We start from the raw sequence: 22,908 nt of genomic DNA, 5'->3' as shown, positions 1-22,908 counted from the left end.
GCGTGCATTCGCTCACTCTGCTCCACGTGTTTCCTTGCGGTTTCTGACGAAGGTGATCTTCCCTCTTTTATTTAAATTTCAAATCTCTAATCGAAAACCGGTTTCTAACCGCTCCTCAAGGAACTGCTCCGAAATTTCAGCTATGAGCTTGATCTTTATCCAATAAGCTAAGCCGATCTACCCCTAGCTGGTCGAATCACTTCTTGGTCGAAACCAGCTGTGCATATTTTCTAATTTTGAGGGCGTCGAAAGTTTGAGCTAACAACATGGTCGAAGCAAGCACATCGAAATGAGGTTCCATTATCTTCGAGAGGAGGTAGCAGATGAGAAGATGAATGTGGAACACTGTAGAATTGAGAATCAGATTGCAGACATCATGACGAACAAACTGCATGTCGAAGTATTCAGAAGACTAAGAGCTATGATGAATGTAAATAGCTTAGAAAAATGAATTAGGTGGTGTGTTGAATTGTAATTCATTGTGTCGAAGCAGGTTTCTTGACAGAACAAGGAAATGTCGAACCATCTAATATGTTGAGTTGTGTTAGTGTGTCAAAGTGTCGAAACATGTTACTTCACACAACATTTCGACTTCGGCCTATTTTAGTAGTGTTGGCTATTTTGGACTTTAATAGTAAATGACTTTACTTTCATTTAAATAATGTTTTAAAAAATTAAAAACTCCATCATCAAAATATTAAAGATTTTTCAATAGAGATTAAAATTAAAATAATTGGTAAATTGGCGACCATAGGAGAACTTTTATTATTTTATTTTCAAAATTACTTTAGTGTTTGAAAATAAATTTTAAGAAATTTAAAACAAAATTTTAATAGAGATGTTATTGGTTTAATATTTTCCTTTTAAAAAATATTAATTTTACATATAAAATATTTTTAAAAAATATAGGATGTAGAAAAATGGTCTTTAAGTTCGTGAAACAATCGAGTTGAAATTAATGAGATAAATCTAAAGAATTGAACCGAATTGTTCATAAACTTAAAAAAATGAATTTAATCTTAAAAAAAGTTTGTGTCAAACTCGAACCAAATTTGAATTGAACCAATTCTTATCGAGTCGATACTTCAGTATTCTTTGAATTTAATTGGACAAACACTGATCATCTAATCAATAATGTTATTCAATACCACATCACTTTTTAATATTACTTTTATTTTAAAATAAATTAAATTTTAAATCAAACTTAATATAGTGTCTTAAACCGATGAATACTAAAGAGTTTACTTTTTAATAATGTGATTGTTTGCCTGCGGTCACAAGTCTAGACTCCTCAAAGAGTAAATCAATGATCATTAATAAGGATGACAAAATGGATGCATTCACCGTAATTTTTTTAATTTTTGGTCTTTAGAAAAACAAGACTCGCATGTCGGCTCCACCTTCATATTTTAGGTGACGAAACAAGATTTTAAATTCACATTCTCATATAACTCAATCTCACACCGCCTAATTTTTTACTTTTGCATAGCATACTTAAACAAGAGAACATAAATATTTACCACCCTAACCATTATATTAAATTCTCTACATCATCATGCTATACAATACATAAACCAATACACTAAGAGAAAGATATCATTTCTCTGAATTACTACTTTTACAATACATAAACCAATACACTAAGAGAAAGATATCATTTCTCTCAATTACTACTTTTTCTTAATCTAACGTTCTACAGTCGTTTCCATACAATTACACAACAATATAGGTTGCATGGGATCTGGATTGATGACCCATTTTCCTTACGTGTGGGTCCAGTTAGTCCTTTACACTAAACAACTACTCAATATATCAACTCAACTCAACCTTTATAAGTCTCATTGGCAAGTGACACAAAAAAGGGTCACGCCCCATTAACTTCCCTTTATTTCTTCTCTTCTCTTCTCCTCTCCCAAACCAAACCATGAGTACTACTATTCAACAACCTCATAACTCCGAAACCAAAACCATCTCCAACAATTCACCACCCCAATCCTCACAATCACCATCCCAATCCCAAAAAATCAAACGCATTAGAGACGCAAACACAAACACAAACAAGCATCCACTCTACCGCGGCGTCCGTATGCGAAACTGGGGAAAATGGGTGTCTGAAATCCGCGAGCCGAAGAAAAAGTCCCGAATATGGCTCGGCACATTCCCAACTCCAGAAATGGCTGCTCGAGCCCACGACGTAGCCGCTCTCAGCATCAAAGGAAATGCTGCCATTCTCAATTTCCCCGAGTTAGCCAACTCGCTCCCCCGCCCGGCTTCAGTCTCTCCCCGGGATGTTCAGGCCGCTGCTACGAAAGCCGCTCACATGGAGTTTCCTTCTTCAGCAACCCCGTATGAGTTGAGTGAGATCATTGAACTTCCTAGCTTAGAAAACAGTGGTGAATTCGAGAAGGAGTTTGTCTTTATGGACTCTATCGACGCTTCGTGGATGTTTCAGCCTCCTTGCTTGCACACCATGGAAGATGTTCTTTGGAGTGGAGGTTATAGTAACTATGGCTAGCTTCAGATGAGTTTGATGATTTTACTATAAAGCCCTTCACCGATATTTCTCTCAGATGTTTTCTCTATTCTTGTTCTGTATAAATCTCTTCTTTTTGTTCTTCTTAGTTTTGGTCTGTGTCTCTGCAGCCACTTGTGGTTTTTCTGTTATGAGTATGCTGCTGTGTCTTTTGTTTCTGTGTGTTTTTTATTCTCTCAATTGAATTGTAATTATTGTTAGAAATAAATAAATAAATAAATAAATAAGAGAGAAAAAGTCGTTTTTTTTAATAAGTCATTAGTATATTAGTCGATATGTTAGTATTTTCTACTCGTCAGTGGATTGAATCTTTTAACTTCTTCACTTCTCGTGTGTCTCTGCACCGACTATCATCTGAGCTGACTTCATGCTGAAAAAATGGTAATTTAACTATGAGATTCACTTTTCCTGTTTTGGCAACGAATGTTTTAATGACATGCAGGTGGTTAATTGCCTCGTTTGTATTAAAGAAAAAGTCCTTGTTTTTATGGTTGGTTAAAGAAAAAAAAGGAAGGAAAAGGATAGAAAGGGAAGTATTGAAAATAATGATATGATGTTAATAATTTGACGATAAGCTATCTAACCAGTTTCAATTAATAATGTCGTTGGTGAAGTGATTAATGGAGAAGTTAATTATGTGTAACCCCACTATAGCACTCCTCTCACTCTCAATTTTTGAGATGGTATGTTGTTGATCACACATATATTTGGCAAATGGTGGGTGATGATTGGTTCTCCTTGGTGTGATGTGTATATGTATAAGACATCAGTTTTGACATGAAAAAAAGAGAAAAGAGAAAACACATATAATTCACATGTAGTAATATACTAAAGAGTGAGAGTGGTTTGAAGGAATGTAATGTAATGTAAATTCTCTTCTCTTTCTTGGATGGATAGTAGACTGAGAAAAGATGGTTTTGGAGGTTCATGAATTATGAGTTACAGATCACGTATGTACTAATTGTCGTTTTGTCAGTTACGATTTGACTCCAAGGACTGATATTTTCTGCTAAATAATGTAGATTTCAAATCTAAATTATTGGTTGTTTTGTATGTTCTTGAGATGGACGGTGGATGCATCATGCGAGAGCAATGTGCCTTGACCAAGACCCATAGTTTTTTTTACAATCCATATCTGATTCACGGGATCGACTCATCTGATTCTTAATTTTGATATTAACTGATTTCAATTCCTGATGATTATAGTTGCGGATGATCGAATCGTGATCCTTATTATCAAATACAGCGTTATTTAAGCCTAGATAGATATGTAATTTTTATTTTTTTTTAATGATAATGGTTCTGGCTTTTAATCATGAATATCAATCAATTTATGGATCTGACCATTAAAACTAATTCAACCTGCATATTAATCAATTTCAACTATGTTTATATATGATATATTTTTTCTAATGAATTTGATTCAAATTGTGAATTGATTTTTAAGCAATAAATTGTATATTTTATTTATTAAATATGAGAAGTTTATGATTCACGAATCTTCAAGTCTAAAAGTATTTTGATTATAAATTTTTATAGAATATAGAGTTTTTTTTTAACTAGTCCCACTAACCCAATTCATTGATGTTTTACATCTTAGTGTTAAATTTTTAGTTGGATACTTGACTCAAATAAAAAACAATGGTTTGGTTTGAGTATTGTGTTGTATTTAATTTGGGTTAATTGAACCTTGAGAACATTCTTAAAGTTTGATTTAACTCTGGAGTGAGTAGTTTGTATGTTTATAAATAGGTTCTAACCTTAATCTCTTTTTATAACGTGAATTGTTGATGTTGAAGATCTCGGAGAGAAAGAAAACAAAGTGTGTTATGATAGTAAAAAGTGAATTGTTTAATTTACTGAATTATAGCATAAGTGATGTATATATACATAGTTTTGAGTTAGTTAAATAAAAACTAAATAACCACAAACTAACTGTAACAATAATACTTGCACAACAATAACCGGGCCTGATAACGCAAATGGGCATATACAAAAATGGAATTAAGCTAATATGTTCCCTTAAATAGAATTAAGCTAAATGCATACTACAAAGTTCTAATTTGGACAAAATTGAAGACAAAGCATGATAATGTAGAGGTTTTGTAAGCAAGTCAACTATTGGAACAATTGTAGAATCAGGAAGCACATGAATGAGTTTAGAATGAAGTTTTTCTTGAATAACACTACTATAAATACTATATTTTATAACTAAATTTTTATCTTAATTATTGAAAAATCGAGATCAAATGATCGGGAACGTATATTATTTTTTTAAAGAAACTTTATCTTTTATCTCGGGTTTCTAGAAAAACCTACGTAAAATGTTGTTCAGTGTTTGAGCTTCAATTCTTAACTCCTGCAATTTTATGTTTTATTTAAAACTAAAAAGACGACTTTATTTTTTATACATTTTACGTCGGATATTATTCCTCAGTTGAAGAAAAACGAGATAAAAACTCTAAAAACAATTTTTATTCTTTCATAATTATAATGTTTTGTCTCATTCACTTTTTGCGCCCTAGCGAACCAAAGAAACTCATTCTTCTCCAGCGAACGAAGGAGTTTCCCAAGACTCTGAGGAGAAAGTAAGCTTGAATTCTTCTTTGTTGAGTCTCTCGTCATATTTCTTGTATATATAAATTCTCCATTAATGTTGTTATTGTTGTTTTGGTTGTTGATGTTGTAGTCGTTGGTCGTCGTCACCGTTGTTGTTGTTGTTATTGTTCTGTCGTTGATGTTGTTGTCGTATGTGGTTGTTGTTGTTATGGTTTTTGAGACTAATATTATTTACTATAATGTTGTTATGTTATTTGTTATTGTTCTGGTAGTTATTGTTGGTTGTGTACTATTTTTATTTTATTTTCTGAAGTTGTATGTGATTACGGATTGTAGTTGGATGAAATCCAATGGATTAAGTAAAGAGCATGAGAATGGAGTGATTCAATTTCTTGATTTTGCGGGGAAAAACCTTCCTAAGGAGAAGGAGATTTTTTAGTGTCCTTGTAAAATTTTCCGAAATATGCACAAACATCCAAGGGATGAAATATTCAATCATTTAGGTTGTGATAGAATTATTCATAATTACACGAAATGGGTATGGCATGTTGAAGTGACAAAAAAGACCTCTATCACATACAATTGAAGATGATAATGAATTTATAAATGATACTCTAGAAGACATGATTCGTGATATTGTGGTAGATGCTTTCAAGAATGCTAATGCGGTAGATATTTTGCAAAGAGACATGGAAGCGTCGTTGTATCTGGGATGCAAAAGTTTGACAAGATTGTTAGTTGTGTTAAGACTATTTAATCTTAAGGCAAGAGGTGGGTGGAAGAATAAAAGTTTCATTGAATTGCTTGAATTGTTGCAAGAAATGCTTCTAGAGGGTAACACATTGTCGAACCGTAGTTATGAGGCCAAGAAGATATTGTGCCCAATGGGTTTGCATTATGTCAAAAATGCATGCATGTCATAATGATTGCATATTATATAAGAAAGAATATGAAAACTTGAATAAGTGTCCGAGATGTGTGAGTCACGCTACAAGAAAAGGCCAATGGTATTGAAGGTGATGATAGTGTAATTAGAAAGGGTGTTCCTTCCAAGATGATGTGGTACCTATCGGTAATTCAAAGGTTCAAGGAATTGTTTTCTAATGCAAATGATGTAAATAATACTATATGGCATGCAGATGAAAGAGTGTGTGATTGAAAAAAAATTCATGTAGCTGATTCATTGCAATGGAAGAAAATTGATTCCTTGTTTTATATCACATAGTAATTTATAATTATTCATTTATTTTTTATTTTTTATTCCTTTTACTAAAGATATAGTATTGTTGTTGATTATCCTAATGGGTGTTTTCCTAAGCACGAGGCCTGACAAGGCAAATAATGCATGAGATAGGGGTTTGCCTAAGCACGAGGTCTAACAAGGCAAAAAATGCATGAGAAAGGGGTTTGCCTAAGTACGAAGTCTAACAAGGAAAACAATAAAAAAAAGAATTTGCCTAAACACGAGGACTGACAAGGCAAACAAGAAAGAAAATGGGTTTGTCTAAGCACAGACAAAGAATGCATGAAGAAAGAATTTTCCTAAGCACAAGGTCTGACAAGGCAAATAAGAAAGAGAAAGGTTCTTGGTTCAGAAATGGGTATTTAACCATGAGGTAATTAACCCAAAGAATGTATAAATTCCAGATAAGATTGTGTTTGGTCCAAAAAGGAGTGTATTGTTGATGAGGTAATGATGCAATGTTGAGGGTGTTGAAAAAAGAGTCTTTTTTTTGTACTTGAATGGTTGAGAGGTTTGAATGTTTCCCTAAGGCAGAAGAATAATATTTGATTGGTTATGATTGATTTTAAGTGGGAGACAAGTATCAAACCACAAGCTAAGTACGACCGACAATCGAAATACTTGAGAGCTGCGAGGACAGTTACATCCTAATCACTCTTTTTCATCCCAAAAGTTTTATTTGTGAAATTTGTGACGCGATTTTAATCATTGGTAATTAGAGGGAGACAAACATCTAACCACAGGCTAAGCACAACCAACAATCGGAATACACGGGTGCTGAGAGGACATTTGTATCCTAACCACTCCTTTTCTCCCTAAGAGGACCGAATTAAACTCATTTTATTTTTAAGTGTTTTGAATGGAAGACAAGTATCAGGCCACAAGCTACGTACGACCGATAACCTAAGTACTTGAAAATGTTTTGCACTAGTACGTACACCCCATCTTTTTTTCATCAAGTTTCTTGTGAAAATGTTATGAAAATGATTTTGAAATGGATCGAGTGATTGATGATTTGTATGTGTGTCATACCCTCATTTTTAACCCTAAGATCCCACATGTCATTTGCATTCTTGCACACAAACAAGATCACATCTTGGTCCTCTCCCTCTCATCTTTTGGTTTTCTTTTTTGTAGGGATCATCAAGCACCTATTTATTGGTATTTTACCTTTATCTTTATATGTTCATTACTTATATAACAACTAATCAAAATAACAGAAATATGCTTTGTTTCCTTTAATTTTATTATGCAAGATAGAGCTTTTCATCAAGAGCATCAAGCATGGCTTCTCAACTAGGGCTTTGTTGATTCCTCAAGTTAGAGTGTGATCAACCATTGATGCTCAAGGGGGTGTAAGACCCCAATTTTGACCCTAATTAGTGTATTCACTTTTAATTTTCCTTTGAGTTGAGCTTGAACCAGACCGGTGGCTCTCACCGGAGAAGATGACCGGAGCTAGGGCTCTGGTGGTATGTTGGCTTGTCCAGGACCATCTGATCTGTGTCTCATCTTCTAATCTCACGCGTCCATTATAATTACCATGCCTGCAGCGTGTTTGACTCATGTGCATGTGGAACGCGCGCTCTTGGCCATTTGATCTGCCACCTCAATTAATGAGGGAGATCAGATGGCCCTTATTTTTTTAATTTTCTGTTTATTTCATTTAATCCCTTATTTTTAATTAATTCATATTAATTTCATTCTTAATCCAAAAAATATGGGACTTTCACAAAAAAAAATTCAAATATTTTCTTCTTTCATTTTCTGAATTAAAATTATTTTTTGGATTAATTTTGATATTTTTTATGATTTAATTGTTTTTGTGCATATTTTTAATTGTTTAAAAATACTTCTGACTTTTCAAAAATTATAAAAAAAATTGTGTAAGGTCCTTTGACCTTGTTTGACCTAGGATAAATCTCTTAGCCATTTATTTGATGTTTTGAAGAGGTTTTAGGTTTTTGATCAAACATAATTTAATTAAAATGCATTTTAATTTGATTTTTAGTTGATTAATCGTGTAGAAATTATATTGAGCCATTTTTATTAACTTGTGAAGTTTGAATATGTGTTTGGGCCTTGGTCAAAGTTGATTTGAATTTTGTTGGATTACAATCATTGGATTTAGGGGATTGATAAAATGTACATTTCATCACCCAAAATGAATGAATGATTTTAATTTGATAAAGGTCCTCCCATGACCAATTTGTGTTTGTCTCATTTTCCCTCCCTCTTCATCTTCAATCCCATTCTTTCCCATCCTTTCCATTGACCAATGATGTCTCAATATCCTAAGGCTAATTGGTTCATCAATAACTTTGTGTTAGATGAACCAATACAAGTATGGATGAGATAGGTCCATCCTTTGATCTTTTTCTTTTTGTGTGTGGTATGTTTTAGGAGTATCGTTCATTATACCATATCTCTAACATGCATTAACACCAAAAAAATTATTGTCCGGCCTCAAATAGTTGTGAAGTCTACATAAGTCCAATTACGATTGTTTAACATAGCGCTAAGTTTTGACTCAAAGGCATAACATTCTAGTAAGTGAGATTGTAAGTCTCCCCCCTTTCATGGTATTGTGTGGAAACTTGGCCTTTTTTCCTTCCTTTGAAAGATGTCTTAGCTCAAGGATCTATGCTTGTGAATAGAGGGTTGAGTGTTCTCCAAAGAATAACTTAATCAATTGAAAAGTAAAACACCACTAACATCTAATCAACTAACATTTGACTAACTTCTATTATTATTTCTTTTAATTTCAAGTCATTTACCTTATGTCATTTAAATTCAAGTCATTTACCATTTCATTTGTCATTTACATATCATTTAACTTGTTTATGTTTATGCCATTTTCACTTTGCTCACTTGAGCCATATATTGTGATTGTATATATTTGTTTGTGTATCTTGTTTGTGTTTGTGGTCTTAGGACCTTAAAATACTTAATAAACAACAAAAACCCTAAAAAATGTTTGTGTGAACTGTTGAGTTCATCTGAGTTTCGGACTTAGAATTAGGAAACATTCCCTATGCAAAAGGACTTGACCAATGCCAACATTTCTGAAACCAAGTTATTGTGATTTGAGCTTTCATCTTATGTAAGTATTGGGATCCACATGAATTCATCGGCTACATGGTCTTCATACAATTGTTACTTTGAACCTGTGTCTAATGCCTTATTATGAGCCAATCAAGGAGTATGTCATCTGATACATTGGAAGATTAAGAAGAATATTGTGAAGTTGCTTGCTTGGATGTGGCTATCTTTATTTGATGCCTTTCTCTTCATATTGCTACTTACTTATTGATATTGCTTGATTTAAAGTCCAAAGGAAAAATGGGTTTCTATATGACATTCTTGTCTATTGGATGGCATCCCATTGGTCAGATCTTTTCAAATCTCAACTTTTGATTTTTTTTCTTAGGATTAGTCTCTTCATCTCCTCCCATCTTCTTAAATTTCAAAATCTCTCCCCCTTTTCAAAAATATTCTTTGCTTGTGATTTCTAAACTTAGACATTATTGCAAATTAGAAACTTTGGCCTTATGTCATTAAATTTTTAAACTCTTTTCTTAAATAAAACTTGTAAATGAATCTAACCATATTGACTTAAAATTTCAAAAGACAAAAAGAACTAACACCCATTCAAAATCTTTTAGGCCCTTTATGCCTCTTTTAAATTTAAGTTTTAATTAAAAGCAATCCACTCATTTTGAAATTGATACCACGAACTACGAGGTTTTGATCCCTCATTTTTATGTTGGTACGTAGGCACAAGTCCGAAGGTCTTGTCAAACACAAAAATATAATTAATGAATTTTCTTCTCATCCCCACACTTTATTTGTTTCAAAAATCTTTTATACCAAAAACACATACACACATAAAAAAGGGCTCCCTAGGAGTACTTAGGACACTTTGGGTGCTAACACCTTCCCTCTGTGTAACCAACCCCCTTACCTGTAATCTCTGGTATTTTATTAGTTTTCATTTGAAATTTTTTTATCTTTGGGTTTTGTTCGTACTTTTCCCTTTTCCTTTGGAAACAATAAAAGCGTGGTGGTGACTCTGGTTTTATTGACGATAAGCTTATCCATAGCTTGATGGTCATGAATTTACCGCTACATAAATTAAATGGCGACTCTGCTGGGGAGTAGTCCTCAGTGGGTTTAGCCTACTTTTTTATGTGTATAATTGTATATTTGATATTTGTATACTTGTTTGTGTGATATAATCTGCTTGTTGTGCTTGGTGATCTCTGAGTGGTGAGATAAGTTCTAACCCGAACTTGAGTGCAATTAAGGTAGGAGGATGGTATAGTCGTGTTCGACTTGTGTGGAGTAGTCCTTAACAAGTTGGCTTGAGACCCATCTAATCAGTGGAGACCCTTTTGGAGCTATTAATGTCACACAAGTTATTTGTGGTTAGACGTTACTTTATCTGATTTGGGGTCCGAGAAGATGGGGACCGTAGAACATTTAACCCAACTTGGCCTATTTAGGACGTAGTGCAGAGACTGTTCAGGTGTAGACTTGATAATTGTTGTTACGCGATACTACACTCAGACGAGTTTCTCTTGAGAATATTAAGGGTTGATGAGTCAGTCATCATAACCCGTAATATCCAATAGATGGAATTAAGACTCTGGGAACTTTTTAAAACATGGTCTACAGGATTTTATCCTTAGTACACTCCTTTGGGGTGGTTCTTAACTTGACTCCATGCTCGTGACTCACAACAAACCCTTGATTCTTGGTTGATCCAATCAAGTCTTGTCAATATCAATGGAACTTGGGTGTTGATAAGTGTAAGATCCCAATTTTGACCCTAAGATCCCTCATGGCATCATAACATTGCATTTGCATTGCCTCAAGGATCCTAAGCATCTTGGCTCCTTTACCTTTGGGTGGGATCTCTTGTGAGTTGGTTTGAGATCACCAAGCATGCTTGAATTGTATATTATTGCTTTTCTAATTTTATTTACTAACCAAAAGCACAAAAATATGTCACTAACATCTTTTGTTTGTAGCTTGAGCAGTCACAAGGTCCAAAGTTTCTAGGAGATCTTATGTGCATTGATAGGGCCAATTGAAGATGAAGGCAAGCATGTCAATGGTTCCCAAAGCTCTCATCCATCAAATATGCCTCCCAAGTGTCTCAATTCATTATTTTGATCTAAACAAATCAAGGGGCTTGAGGCTTGTTTCCCAAGGAAACCCTAATTCATTTATTCAGCAACTGTGCCTTGCTCATGAAGCAACCTCAACCCATGATCAAATACAATCAAGGGAAGTTCTTTCAATCATCATTTCATGCATATTTAAACTTAATTGAGTGTCCTAAATCATCAATTCATCAAGATATGAGGTTTGGACTTGAGAAGTTGATCAGTCAATTCATCTGACTATTTTGAAATACACTGAGACCTAACTTTTGATGTGTTTGTCAAATGAAGATGACCCCAATAGAAAAAATGTTCTTAAAGACCATATGAACAACTTTCATGTTCATCAAGAATTGATTTGAAGCTTGGAAGGTCATCATCCATTCCAAGACATTGTAGGTCATTTTGACTGAAACCCTAATTTTGGGTCAACTTCCCAAGAACATAACTCATTCATTTTTCAAGATTTTGAGGTGGGATCAAATGAATTGGAAAGCTTAAGATGTCTACTTCAAATGTTATGTTGAGTAAAATTTCAAAATCCTAAAAGAAATACATGTGATAATGCAAAACATTATAGGTCACTTTGGACCAAATGCATTGAAATGTGAAAAAGTCCAACTTCAAGTTCCCATAACTTCTCCATCAAAAATCCAAATATGCAAAATTCAACTCCAAATTGATTGTCTTGAAAAGATCTACAACTTTGATGTTGAAGGTTTTGTCATTTGGAGCTTGCATCATTGAGACAGAAGGGCTTGAACTTTGGCCAATTTTGAAAATCTCACATGTACATGTTTTGCACCCCACACTTCATGACCACTTTTCATCAATTTCCAAGGCTCAAATGGAGTTTTGATCAACATAACAAATGATACTTATGCAAAAAGCTTTCCAAGCATTACTTATGAGGTAGTGTTTCTATTTTGGACATGGTATTTTCGAAGGCTTGAACATTATGGCACATTTTGGAAAATCATTTAAATTTGCATTGCATGATCCATTAAGACACATTCTGCATGTCCAAATTGCTTCTATCATGCATCAACTACCAAATCCAAGTGGAATTGGGCCCTCCATGCGCCTGTACAGGCTCATGCATGGAGGCCCTTTCCATTCATGCAAGTTTATGATCATGCATTTTCAGCTTGCCTTGCCTATAAATACAATGCATATGAGTTTCATTTCATCAACCTGAAGGCGCCCCAAATGCTGTGCAATTGAAACCTCACCATCACACCAAAGGAACTATCTCACTTTTCTCTCAATTTTCAGATCTGAATTTTGGTTTCCTCGATTGATTTTCAGATCTTAAAGTTCCTTAGCCTTCTTCTTCTTGATCCATAGAGTGAACTGCAAGCATCCATAGCAAGGAATTGTGACCCTAAGCTCTGCAAATCAGAGGTTTATTTTTTATTTTAATTTCTTCGAAACAGCTTGTATTGTGCTCATTTCTTGTTGTTGTTGTGTGATCTGAAGTCTTCTGCATAGAGGCAACACTATTGAGCTTTGAATTTTTGAAATCTAGCAAGTTCAGTTGAACACCATTAAAATTCCATCTCTGACTTCTCTCAATGTAGAAACCTAGAGTGGATTTGATTGGTACAGGGTGATGTATGTCACCCCAACTCTCGATTGATGCCTGGATCGTGACTTTTGGTTAACATTTGATTCTCTGCAACTTAAAGCTTAGCCGGAAGTTGGTCGGAGAAGACGGTGGCGCTGGCCACCGTCTGGTCTCCAGATTGGATTTGAGCCGTCCATCTCAGTTTCCAGATCTAATCTCATGCGTTTATTGTTATGACTTTTTTATTGGCAAGGTGCGTTCCAGTTGACCAAGGAACATGGTAGGCGCGTGCTTCCTGACCTCATGATTTTCCAGCTCAATTAATGAGCTCAGATCAAACGGTCCACGCATTTTCCATTTTTTAAATTTCTGATTTTAATTTCTTTTATTTCTTTTAATTCCATTTCTTTTTAAAAATTCATAACTCCTTCATTATTGGTCCAAAAAATATGAGACCAATTTCATTTTTCTCCTTTTAATTTATAGTTTCTAAAAATGATTTTTAATATTTTTTATTTTATCATTTGAAATTTTTTAGGAATTTTCTCTTTTCTGGTTATTTTTAATTCATTTAAAATAATTTTTGATATCCAAAAAATACAAAAATATTTTTCCAACTTCTTTGAATGATGATAGATCTATGAAAAATATTCTCATCAATTTATTAATTGATTTGAGATTTATTTGAGATTTTAGTTCAATTAGGTTATTTTTATGCATTTTTAATTGATTTAAAATAGTTTCTGACTTCTAAAAATGTTGAAATTCTTTGTCAAACTTTGTTTGACCTTGTTGAACTTGGGATAATTCACTTGGACATTTCAAAGTTGATTTGAAGTGAGTTTGAAGTTTGACCTTTCTTTATTATTTTAATTCAAGTTTTATTTTAATATTGAAAAATATCAAAAATGTTTTATTTGTTTCTTGACTTCTAATCTTCATTTTGCTTCTGTTTTCTATTGTTTGACCTTGATCTTCTCTATCTTTGGTCAATGCTTGTTGATTATCCCATTCCATTTCCATTAATGTACTTTAATTTTCATTCTTCTTCTTCTTCTTCTTTTTCTTTTTTGATCAATGAATTAAAGATTGGTGGTTAGCATTGATACATGGAGGTTTAACCTTCCTTGATTCAAATCTAATTCATCTTGATCATGGATTAAGTGAATGGCTTTGCATTAAGGATAGGTTGCTTCCTAATCATGCAAAGAATCTAAATCAATACAAGATCATTTCTCATCTTCTTTTTAGCATGGCAAGTTGTAGGAGTTTGATTCACTAATCAAAATCTCTAACTTGTGTTGTTGCCTACATTATTATTGACCGGCCTCAGATAGTTGTGACTTCTACATAAGTCCAATTACGATTGCTTAACATAGCGCTAAATTGCCTTATGGCACACTAACTCTAACACTAACCATTAACCATTAACATTTAATTCTTTCTCTTTACAATTATGCAATTTACTATTCTTGTACATATTATTCATTTGTTTTTGCTCTTTGCTCACTTGAGCACATGTTTATGTTAATGCAATTTGCCTTTTGCTCACTTGAGCACATAATTGTGTATATATTATTGTGCTTGTGTTTTGTTTTGATTGTTGTGGACCAAATGCAAAGAAATGGACAAATGGACTTAGTTTCTAGGATATTCCTTATGCAAAATTGGAGTAAAATGCCTAATGTTGAAGATGGATTAGAAGGACCAAATCTCTAAACTCACTCTTGTCCATTCTTGATTTGCTTCATAGAACTTTTTGATGTTGTGTGCTTTTGTGATAGGGAATCCTATTTGAGCCAAATTGAAGAACCATTGCCATGTTCATCCAAAGTGAAAGATGCAAGAGCCATTGGGGATCTTCTAAGAGCTTGCTTGATTAATTTGATTGCTTGAGCTTACACTCATTTTGCTTGCATATTCCAAAGGATGGGAGCTACTTGGATCATCAATATGATCTCAAGAGAGGAACTCCATTTGTGGTCTTGTTTCTTATCCTTCATCTCTTGTATGATTAGGACTTTAGCCATTCTTCTTCTTCCCTCCACTCTAACCCAAGCCAAAACTTTTTGTGCAAACATTTAACATTTTTTTCCAAACATTAGAAACCTAAGCCTTATGCTTTTGATTTTCAAACTTTTTTTTTAGGTTGAGTTTTCTCCCTTGGATAACAAAAGACCTTTAAGGCTTTTGGACCAATCAATTCACCAACTTGTTTTGAGATTTTTACCCCGAACTACGAGGTTTTGATCCTAATCTTTTTTAAGATGGTACGTAGGCAATGGGTTTATCCATCCAAACACAAAATTGTAAATAACTTGTACATTCTCTTCTCATATCTTCAATCATGTTTGCACAAATAAATTTTCACAAAATACCAACCTTACAACAAGTGTGAAAAGGGCTCCCTAGGAGTACCTAGGATGTTTTGGGTGCTTAAAACCTTCCCATTGCATAACTAACCCCCTTATCCCGATCTCTGACATTTTTACTAGTTTTTGATTCGATAAAACTTTTAGGTTTTTGTTCGCTTTCTAACCATTCCTTTGGATAAATAGAAGTGCGGTGGCGACTTGACTTGTATGGTTTACCTTGGATTTAGTCAATATCTCTAATGGTAACGAATACCCCGCTACAGAAAAGTGGAGACTCCGCTGGGGATATTTCTTAGTGGGTTTTGCCTACTTTTCATATTTGTTGTATTGTATTGTATATTATTTTGTGACATATTTTTGTGCAATTTGGGATTACTGTATTGTATGTAATGATTGAATTGCTTGAATATTAATTCCTTGTATGCCTGGTGATCTTTGTGAGATGAGTTCTATATCCGAACTCGAGTGCACTTAGGATAGGAGAATGGTATAGTCTTGTCAACTTGTGTGGAGTTATTCTTTAGCAAGTTGACTTGCAAGCCCATTCACTTGGTGGAGGTCATGTTGGGATCAATAATGTCACACGAGTAGTCGTGGTTAGGCATTACTCTTTCCAATATAGACCTTAGAAGCCAAGGACCTTAGTTTACCAAGCCCATCTTGGCCTATTTCTTAGGACGTAGTGCGAAAGTCGTTCAAGTGTAAGATTTGATACGATTGTTACGCGATACTATACTCATAAGAGTCTCTCTTGAGAATATTTTTGGAATACGAGTAGTCCTTTATCCGATAATATCCGAAAGATGGGATGATGACTATGGGAACCTCTTGTAGGACATGTTTGGCAGGTTTAAACCCTAGTACACTCCCTTTATGTGGTTCTTAACCGAGACTCCAGGCTCGTGACTTGCAACAAACCCTTGATTCATGGTTGATCCGTTCTTGTATCCTTAATATCAATGGAACTTAGGTGTTGATAAGGTGTAAACCATAATCCACCAAAATGGATGATTGATATTAAGGATGACATGATCCATCCCATAACCTTTGTTTGGTGTGCTTTGCTTGATCCTTGAGTGTGATTATTGCATTCATGCACCCATTTGCATCCATATCATCAATAATGAGAAAATTTTCAAGGAACTTAAGAGGTCTATTTGCAAATTTTCAGACATGGAAAGACAAAGAAGGAATACAAAGAAGTACAGTTTCAGACAACCCGACTTGAAAGAGCTAAGGAATTTGACATCCTATGTATTAGATCCCTTGGGTTTCAAGGCTCGTTATGGGAAGCTTCTATCTATTCTGACTACTCAAGTGGACGAAGGATTGATGAGTGTATTGGTGCAGTTCTATGATCCCTTGTACCGTTGCTTCACATTTCCGGATTTTCAGCTTTTGCCTACTCTTGAGGAGTATGCCTACCTTGTGGGTATACCTATCCTAGACCAGTTGTCGTTCAGTGGCTTAGAGAGTGTTCCTACTTCTCAAGAGATAGCTGATATGTTGCATATAGATGAATCTCTGGTTGGTGCTCATATGACTACCAAAGGAGGAATCCAAGGCGTCCCTTCTGAGTTCCTCATTGCTCAAGCTACTATGTATGGGAAGGCCATGAGTGAGGATGCCTTTGAGGCCATATTTGTACTTCTCATCTATGGGCTAGTGTTATTCCCCAACATCGACAAGTTTGTGGATTTGAACACTATTAGGATCTTCTCTACTCTTAATCCCGTTCCAACTCTGTTGGGTGACACTTACTTCTCTTTGCATATGAGGAATGCAAAGGGTGGTGGTACTATTGTGTGCTGTTTGCCTCTGCTGTACAAATGGTTTATTTCGCACTTGCCGCAGACGGTCGCCTTCAAGGAGAACAAAGGATGTCTACGGTGGTCCACGAGACTTATGTCTCTCACTAATGATGATATCTTTTGGTACAGCCGTATATATAATGGTGTGTAGATTATCGACTCTTGTGGTGAATTCTCCAATGTGCCTCTTCTTGGTACATGTGGTGGGATTGACTACAACCCTATTTTGGCACGTCGTCAGCTTGGGATCCCCCTAAAGGATAAACCTAATAACATTCTATTAGAGGGTGTGTTCTTTCAGGAGGGTAAAGATCCCCAAGGCTTGAAGGGCAGGATGGTCCGCGCTTGGCACAAGATCCATAGGAAGGGAAGAAAGGAGCTGGGTCTGAAGAACTGTATTGCTTTGGAACCCTATACCTCTTGGGTTAGGAGGAGAGCTTCCGAGTACCTCATGCCTTACGAGTATCCGAGACCAACACCTTTGGTTGTAGATGGGCCTTCAACCCTCCCTGACCAAGGAATAGAGGAGTTGAGAGACGAAGACCGTTCACGTGCCTGGATCCGTGAACGAGAGGAGTTGCTTCAGCAGATCAGAGAGAAGGATGCTTTGATAGAGTTCCTTGAGCACCAGGTTATTGATGAGCCTGATGATGCATTGACTTCTCTGCTTCCTCAGTCCCCTATGTTTTGGAAGAGGAAGTATGACCGACTCGCCAAAGAGAAGGCAAATATGGAGGCAACCTATGAGAGGGAGGTGAAGAGGCTTCGTGCAGCTTATCTTCCAGTCTCTAGAGCTTTAGATGATTGTTTCTAGGGTTCCATAGGATGTTCATTTTCCTTCTCTCTTGTATTGTATTTGGTTACCAAGACTGTACTTCTTTGGTGTAAAAATATTTTCCAGATATTATTGATGTGATATTTCACTATATGTCTAAATGATTAATATTTTCAAATAGGACTCTGAAGTTCCTTTGATAAAAAACAAATCATATGCACAAGCAATGCATGCATCATGTGCATAAGCAGGTTTTGCTCTAGGCTTCTTGCTCTATGGTATAACTCTGTGTTCTTCATTTATTTTGAACACAAGTTGACTCACCGGTACTGGACCCGAGCCAACGCATCAAGACTAATTGATCATTTGTAGCAAGAGAACTATGAACTCAAGGAGGAAGTGGCCAGATTGACTGCCCTGATGGAGTCATTCATGGCTGCTCAGAGCCAGTCGTCTCCGACGCCTTCAACTCCTCCCCAGACGACAGTCATCTTCGAGATTGCCTCTTCAACCGTGCCTGCGGCCAGCGACCACTTTGCACCAACAACTATGCTAGCCGGGTTTCCTTGGGGGATGCCTCCCAACTTCATTCTTGAGGGTCTTGCGCCCACCTTTGCTTCTCTGCCGGCATCTAGCCCGGTCCTCGCCGTTCCACCTCCAGTCATGCATACTATGCCCAGAGTAGACGACACCATCTACCATTCTGAGCCGTCTGAGGGCCCAGATGTCTATGAAAAGATGGATGCTATGAATGATCAGTTTCTTGAGCTCCGCAAGGAATTGAAAACTCTCCGGGGAAAGGACCTCTTCGGCAAGTCTGCTGCTGAACTCTGCTTGGTCCCAAACGTCAAAATCCCTATAAAATTCAAAGTACCTGACTTTGAAAAATACAAGGGAAATACTTTCCCTCTCAGCCACCTGGTTATGTATGCCAGGAAGATGTCGACTCAGACCGACAGCGATCAGCTTCTCATTCACTACTTCCAGGACTGTTTGTCCGATGCTGCCCTGAGATGGTACATGGGCTTGGACAGCGCGAACATCCGATCCTTCAATGACCTTGGTGAGGCCTTCATCAAGCAATACAAGTATAACGTGCATATGGCTCCCGATAGGGATCAATTGAGAGCCATGTCCTAGAAGGACAAGGAAACTTTTAAAGAGTACGCCCAGAGGTGGCGAGAGTTAGCAGCACAGATCGTGCCCCCGCTGGAGGAGAAAGAAATGACCAAGATCTTCTTAAAGACCTTGAGCTCGTTTTACTATGAGCGGATGATTGCCAGCGCTCCTTCTGATTTCACCGAGATGGTGAACATGGGGATGCGTCTGGAGGAAGGAGTCAGGGAAGGGTGCCTGACCAGAGAAGAGGGCTCTTCTGCCAAACGATATGAGGCGTTTGGAAAGAAGAAAGACAACGAGGCACATGTTGTGACCTCCCATATTAAACCTAGAAGACCCTCAGTAAGGAGGAAGACCGTGAGTCCTGCCGGTAACCAGCATCAGGTGGCTCACATAGCACATGTTTTCAGAGATAACCAGCAATATCAACAACACAATAATAACCAACAACAACAACATCAACAATATCAACAACAACAACACCGTCCTCAACAGCAGGCCTACCAGCCTCGAAACAACAATCAAGCCAGTACAAGCTATGAGAGGAAGAGGGTCACCTTCAATCTTATTCCTATGACCTATGGCGAATTGTATCCCTCTTTGATAGAGAGAAAATTTATTATTCCACGAGACCCCTCGGGTATACCTACCAACACTCAGTGGTGGTATAAGCCCGAGTTACACTGTGTTTATCATTCCGGTGCTCCCGGACATGACGTGGAAAACTGTTACCCGCTGAAGACCCAGGTTCAAGACCTTGTGAGATGTGGTATCTTATGCTTCGAGGACGTAGGTCCCAATGTGAAGAAGAACCCATTGCCCGAGCATGGGAAATCCTCTGTCAACATGGTCCAGGGCTGCCCTGTTAAATATAAGGTCAAATATGTTAGCCATATTCGACAATATTTGGTCCAGATGCACAGACTGTTGTGTGAATACAGTCATTATGACCATGACCATGACAGATGCCGTGTCTGCACTGTCAATCAAAGGGGATGTCGCCAAGTCCATAAATACATCCAAGAAATGCTGGATGAAGGAGTAATTGAGATACTTCAGAATCGAAATGTTGATGATGATGATGAAGTTAATGTGATATCTCTGGTATTTCGGATCCCTGAGCCTGTTATCATTCGGTATGATGGTAGAAAGCAGAAGGCTTCTCCCTCTTTGATCATTAAACCAGCTGGCCCTGTGCCATACTCTTTTGATAAAGCGGTCCCCTATCGCTACAATGCTATGGCATTGGAGGATGGGAAGGAGGTTCCCCTGCCCTCTACTTCTGTTGTTAATATTGCCGATGTCAGCGGCCTGACCCGTAGCGGTCGTGTTTTCTCGGCTACGCCGAAACCCCAAGCTGATGTCCGAAGGGATGATGTTGCTAATTATGCTGAACGCCCGGTTAGGAATGCTGTTAATGCTCTGAATCCGGCACTTGTTGCCAATAAACCTGCCTCTGTTGTGAAAACTCATGTCTCTGCTGGCCAGAGTGGTAATACGAAAGAAGACTGTGATGGGATGCTGAGGCTCATCAAAAGGAGTGAATACAACGTTGTAGATCAGCTTCTACAGACGCCATCAAAGATCTTTGTATTATCATTGTTGATGAATTCGGAACCACACCGTGAAGCCCTGCAGAAGGTGTTGGATATGGCGTATGTAGATCATGACGTCACAATAGAACAATTTGACAGTATTGTTGCAAACATTACCACTTGTAACAATTTGAGTTTTTATGATGCTGATCTCCCCGAGGAGGGAAGAGACCACAATTTAGCACTACACATCTTTATGAGCTGCAAGGATGATGCTATGTCCAATGTGCTGGTGGACACTGGATCATCGCTAAATGTGTTGCAGAAATCCACTCTTGCTAGATTGTCGTATCAGGGGCCTCCCACGAGGCAGAGTGGAGTAGTGGTTAAAGCTTTTGATGGGTCCCGCAAAACTGTGATTCGAGAGGTTGAACTCCCAATCAAGATCGGACCAAGTGATTTCCAGATCACTTTTCAGGTCATGGATATCCACCTATCATATAGACGTCTGTTGGGCAGACCATGGATTCACGAGGCAGGCGCCGTGACATCCACCATACACCAGAAACTGAAGTTTGTCAAAAACAAGAAGCTGGTGGTGGTAGGGGGAGAAAAGGCTCTCCTGGTTAGCCATTTGTCTTCCTATTCTTACATAGATGCTGAGGATGAAGTTGGAACTCCGTTCCAAGCTTTGTCTATTGATGAGCCTACTAAGAAAGGAACTTCTTCATTTGCGTCCTATAATGATGCTAAGTTGGCCATTGAGCCTGGTACAACTACTGGATTGGGGCAAATGATCAAGCTGGAAGACAACAAATCTCGGGCTGGCATAAGGTATTATTCTGGCGCTTTCAACAAGCATGGGCTGTTTAAGAGTGGTGGATTCATCCACACTGTTCAAGATGAGGAAGCTACTGCTGTTGTGGAAGAGGATGCAAAGGAAGATTCCGACAACTTTGTCATCCCTGGAGGGGTCTGCAATAATTGGGTCGCTGTTGATGTGCCAACAGTTATCCATAAGTCAAAGTAATGTTCATTGTGTTTAAAAACCCTTCTCCCATGCCAAAAGGAGGAGTGATGACATTGTTGGCTCATAAATACAATGATATTTTCATTCAATAAATCCATGTTAAATGTTTGTTTTCCAATTATTTTCACTTTTCGCTTTTTGCATGAAATTGGTGATCACATAAAACCCTAAAAATAGAATAACTTCAATCTTTTCATCTGCATAATGATTTGCCTTGCTTGAATTCTAAAATCTCTTTTATATCCAAAATCATTATGCAGGTTGATCAAACCCATTGAACATAATGATCCAACACCATCTCCCAACTTTGAGTTCCCTGTATTTGAGGCGGAAGAAAATGATGTTGAAGAGATTCCTGACGAGATTACCCGTCTACTTGAGCACGAAGAGAAGATCATTTAGCCGCATCTTGAGAATCTGGAAACAGTCAACTTGGGGTCTGAGGATTGTGTTCGAGAAGTGAAGATTGGGGCACTCCTGGAAGAATCTTTCAAGAAGGGGTTGATTGAGTTGCTACGAGAATATGTCGACGTCTTTGCCTGGTCATATGAAGACATTCCTGGTCTAGATACTGATATCGTGCAACATTTCCTGCCTTTGAAGCCTGAGTGCGTGCCTGTGAAGCAGAAGCTCAGGAGAACTCATCCTGATATGGCAGTAAAGATTAAAGAGGAAGTTCAGAAGCAAATTGATGCAGGGTTTCTGGTGACTTCTACATATCCTCAATGGGTGGACAATATTGTGCTCGTGCCTAAGAAAGATGGAAAAGTACGAATGTGTGTGGACTATAGAGACTTGAATAAAGCTAGTCCGAAAGATGATTTCTGTAACACCCCTTTTTCTACCCCAAAATACTTAACATATAATCAGAGTAAAGAAGCACACATATGACCAAAGGGAGTCACATCGACGTTTTCAAAAACTAAAAGCTTTCAAAAACCAAACATCATTCATCATCAATATACAGTACACCTGGTCATTTAAAATAACACATTCATCATCAACGTCTATTACCATGTGAACCCACAGTTTCACCGCTTCCACCATGAAGCCGACCATGCCATGAATGAATGTACAAATACCAATACATATGCAATTAAGATCATCTCTACCATCTTAACATTCCACATATCACCATAATTCAACTCTATGAATTATCCACCAATGGTACCTATACACATTCATAACAATTA

General features: G+C 36.9%; 1 protein-coding gene across 1 annotated transcript; it reads left to right on the top strand.

Annotated features, from left to right (window-relative positions):
- The first annotated feature begins 1,822 nt into the window (after positions 1–1,822).
- LOC127084463 (dehydration-responsive element-binding protein 3) lies at positions 1,823–2,857 on the top strand. Its single transcript, XM_051024917.1, has one exon. It carries the CDS (start codon positions 1,925–1,927, stop codon positions 2,513–2,515), a length of 591 nt encoding a protein of 196 aa, XP_050880874.1. The 5' UTR covers positions 1,823–1,924; the 3' UTR covers positions 2,516–2,857.
- The last annotated feature ends 20,051 nt before the right edge of the window (positions 2,858–22,908 follow it).

The sequence above is a fragment of the Lathyrus oleraceus genome, chromosome 5, assembly GCF_024323335.1.
Source record: "Lathyrus oleraceus cultivar Zhongwan6 chromosome 5, CAAS_Psat_ZW6_1.0, whole genome shotgun sequence".
NCBI classification, from domain to species: Eukaryota; Viridiplantae; Streptophyta; class Magnoliopsida; order Fabales; family Fabaceae; genus Lathyrus; species Lathyrus oleraceus.
Note: the sequence above shows the minus strand (reverse complement) of the source record. Positions and strands in the feature narration are given on the sequence as shown.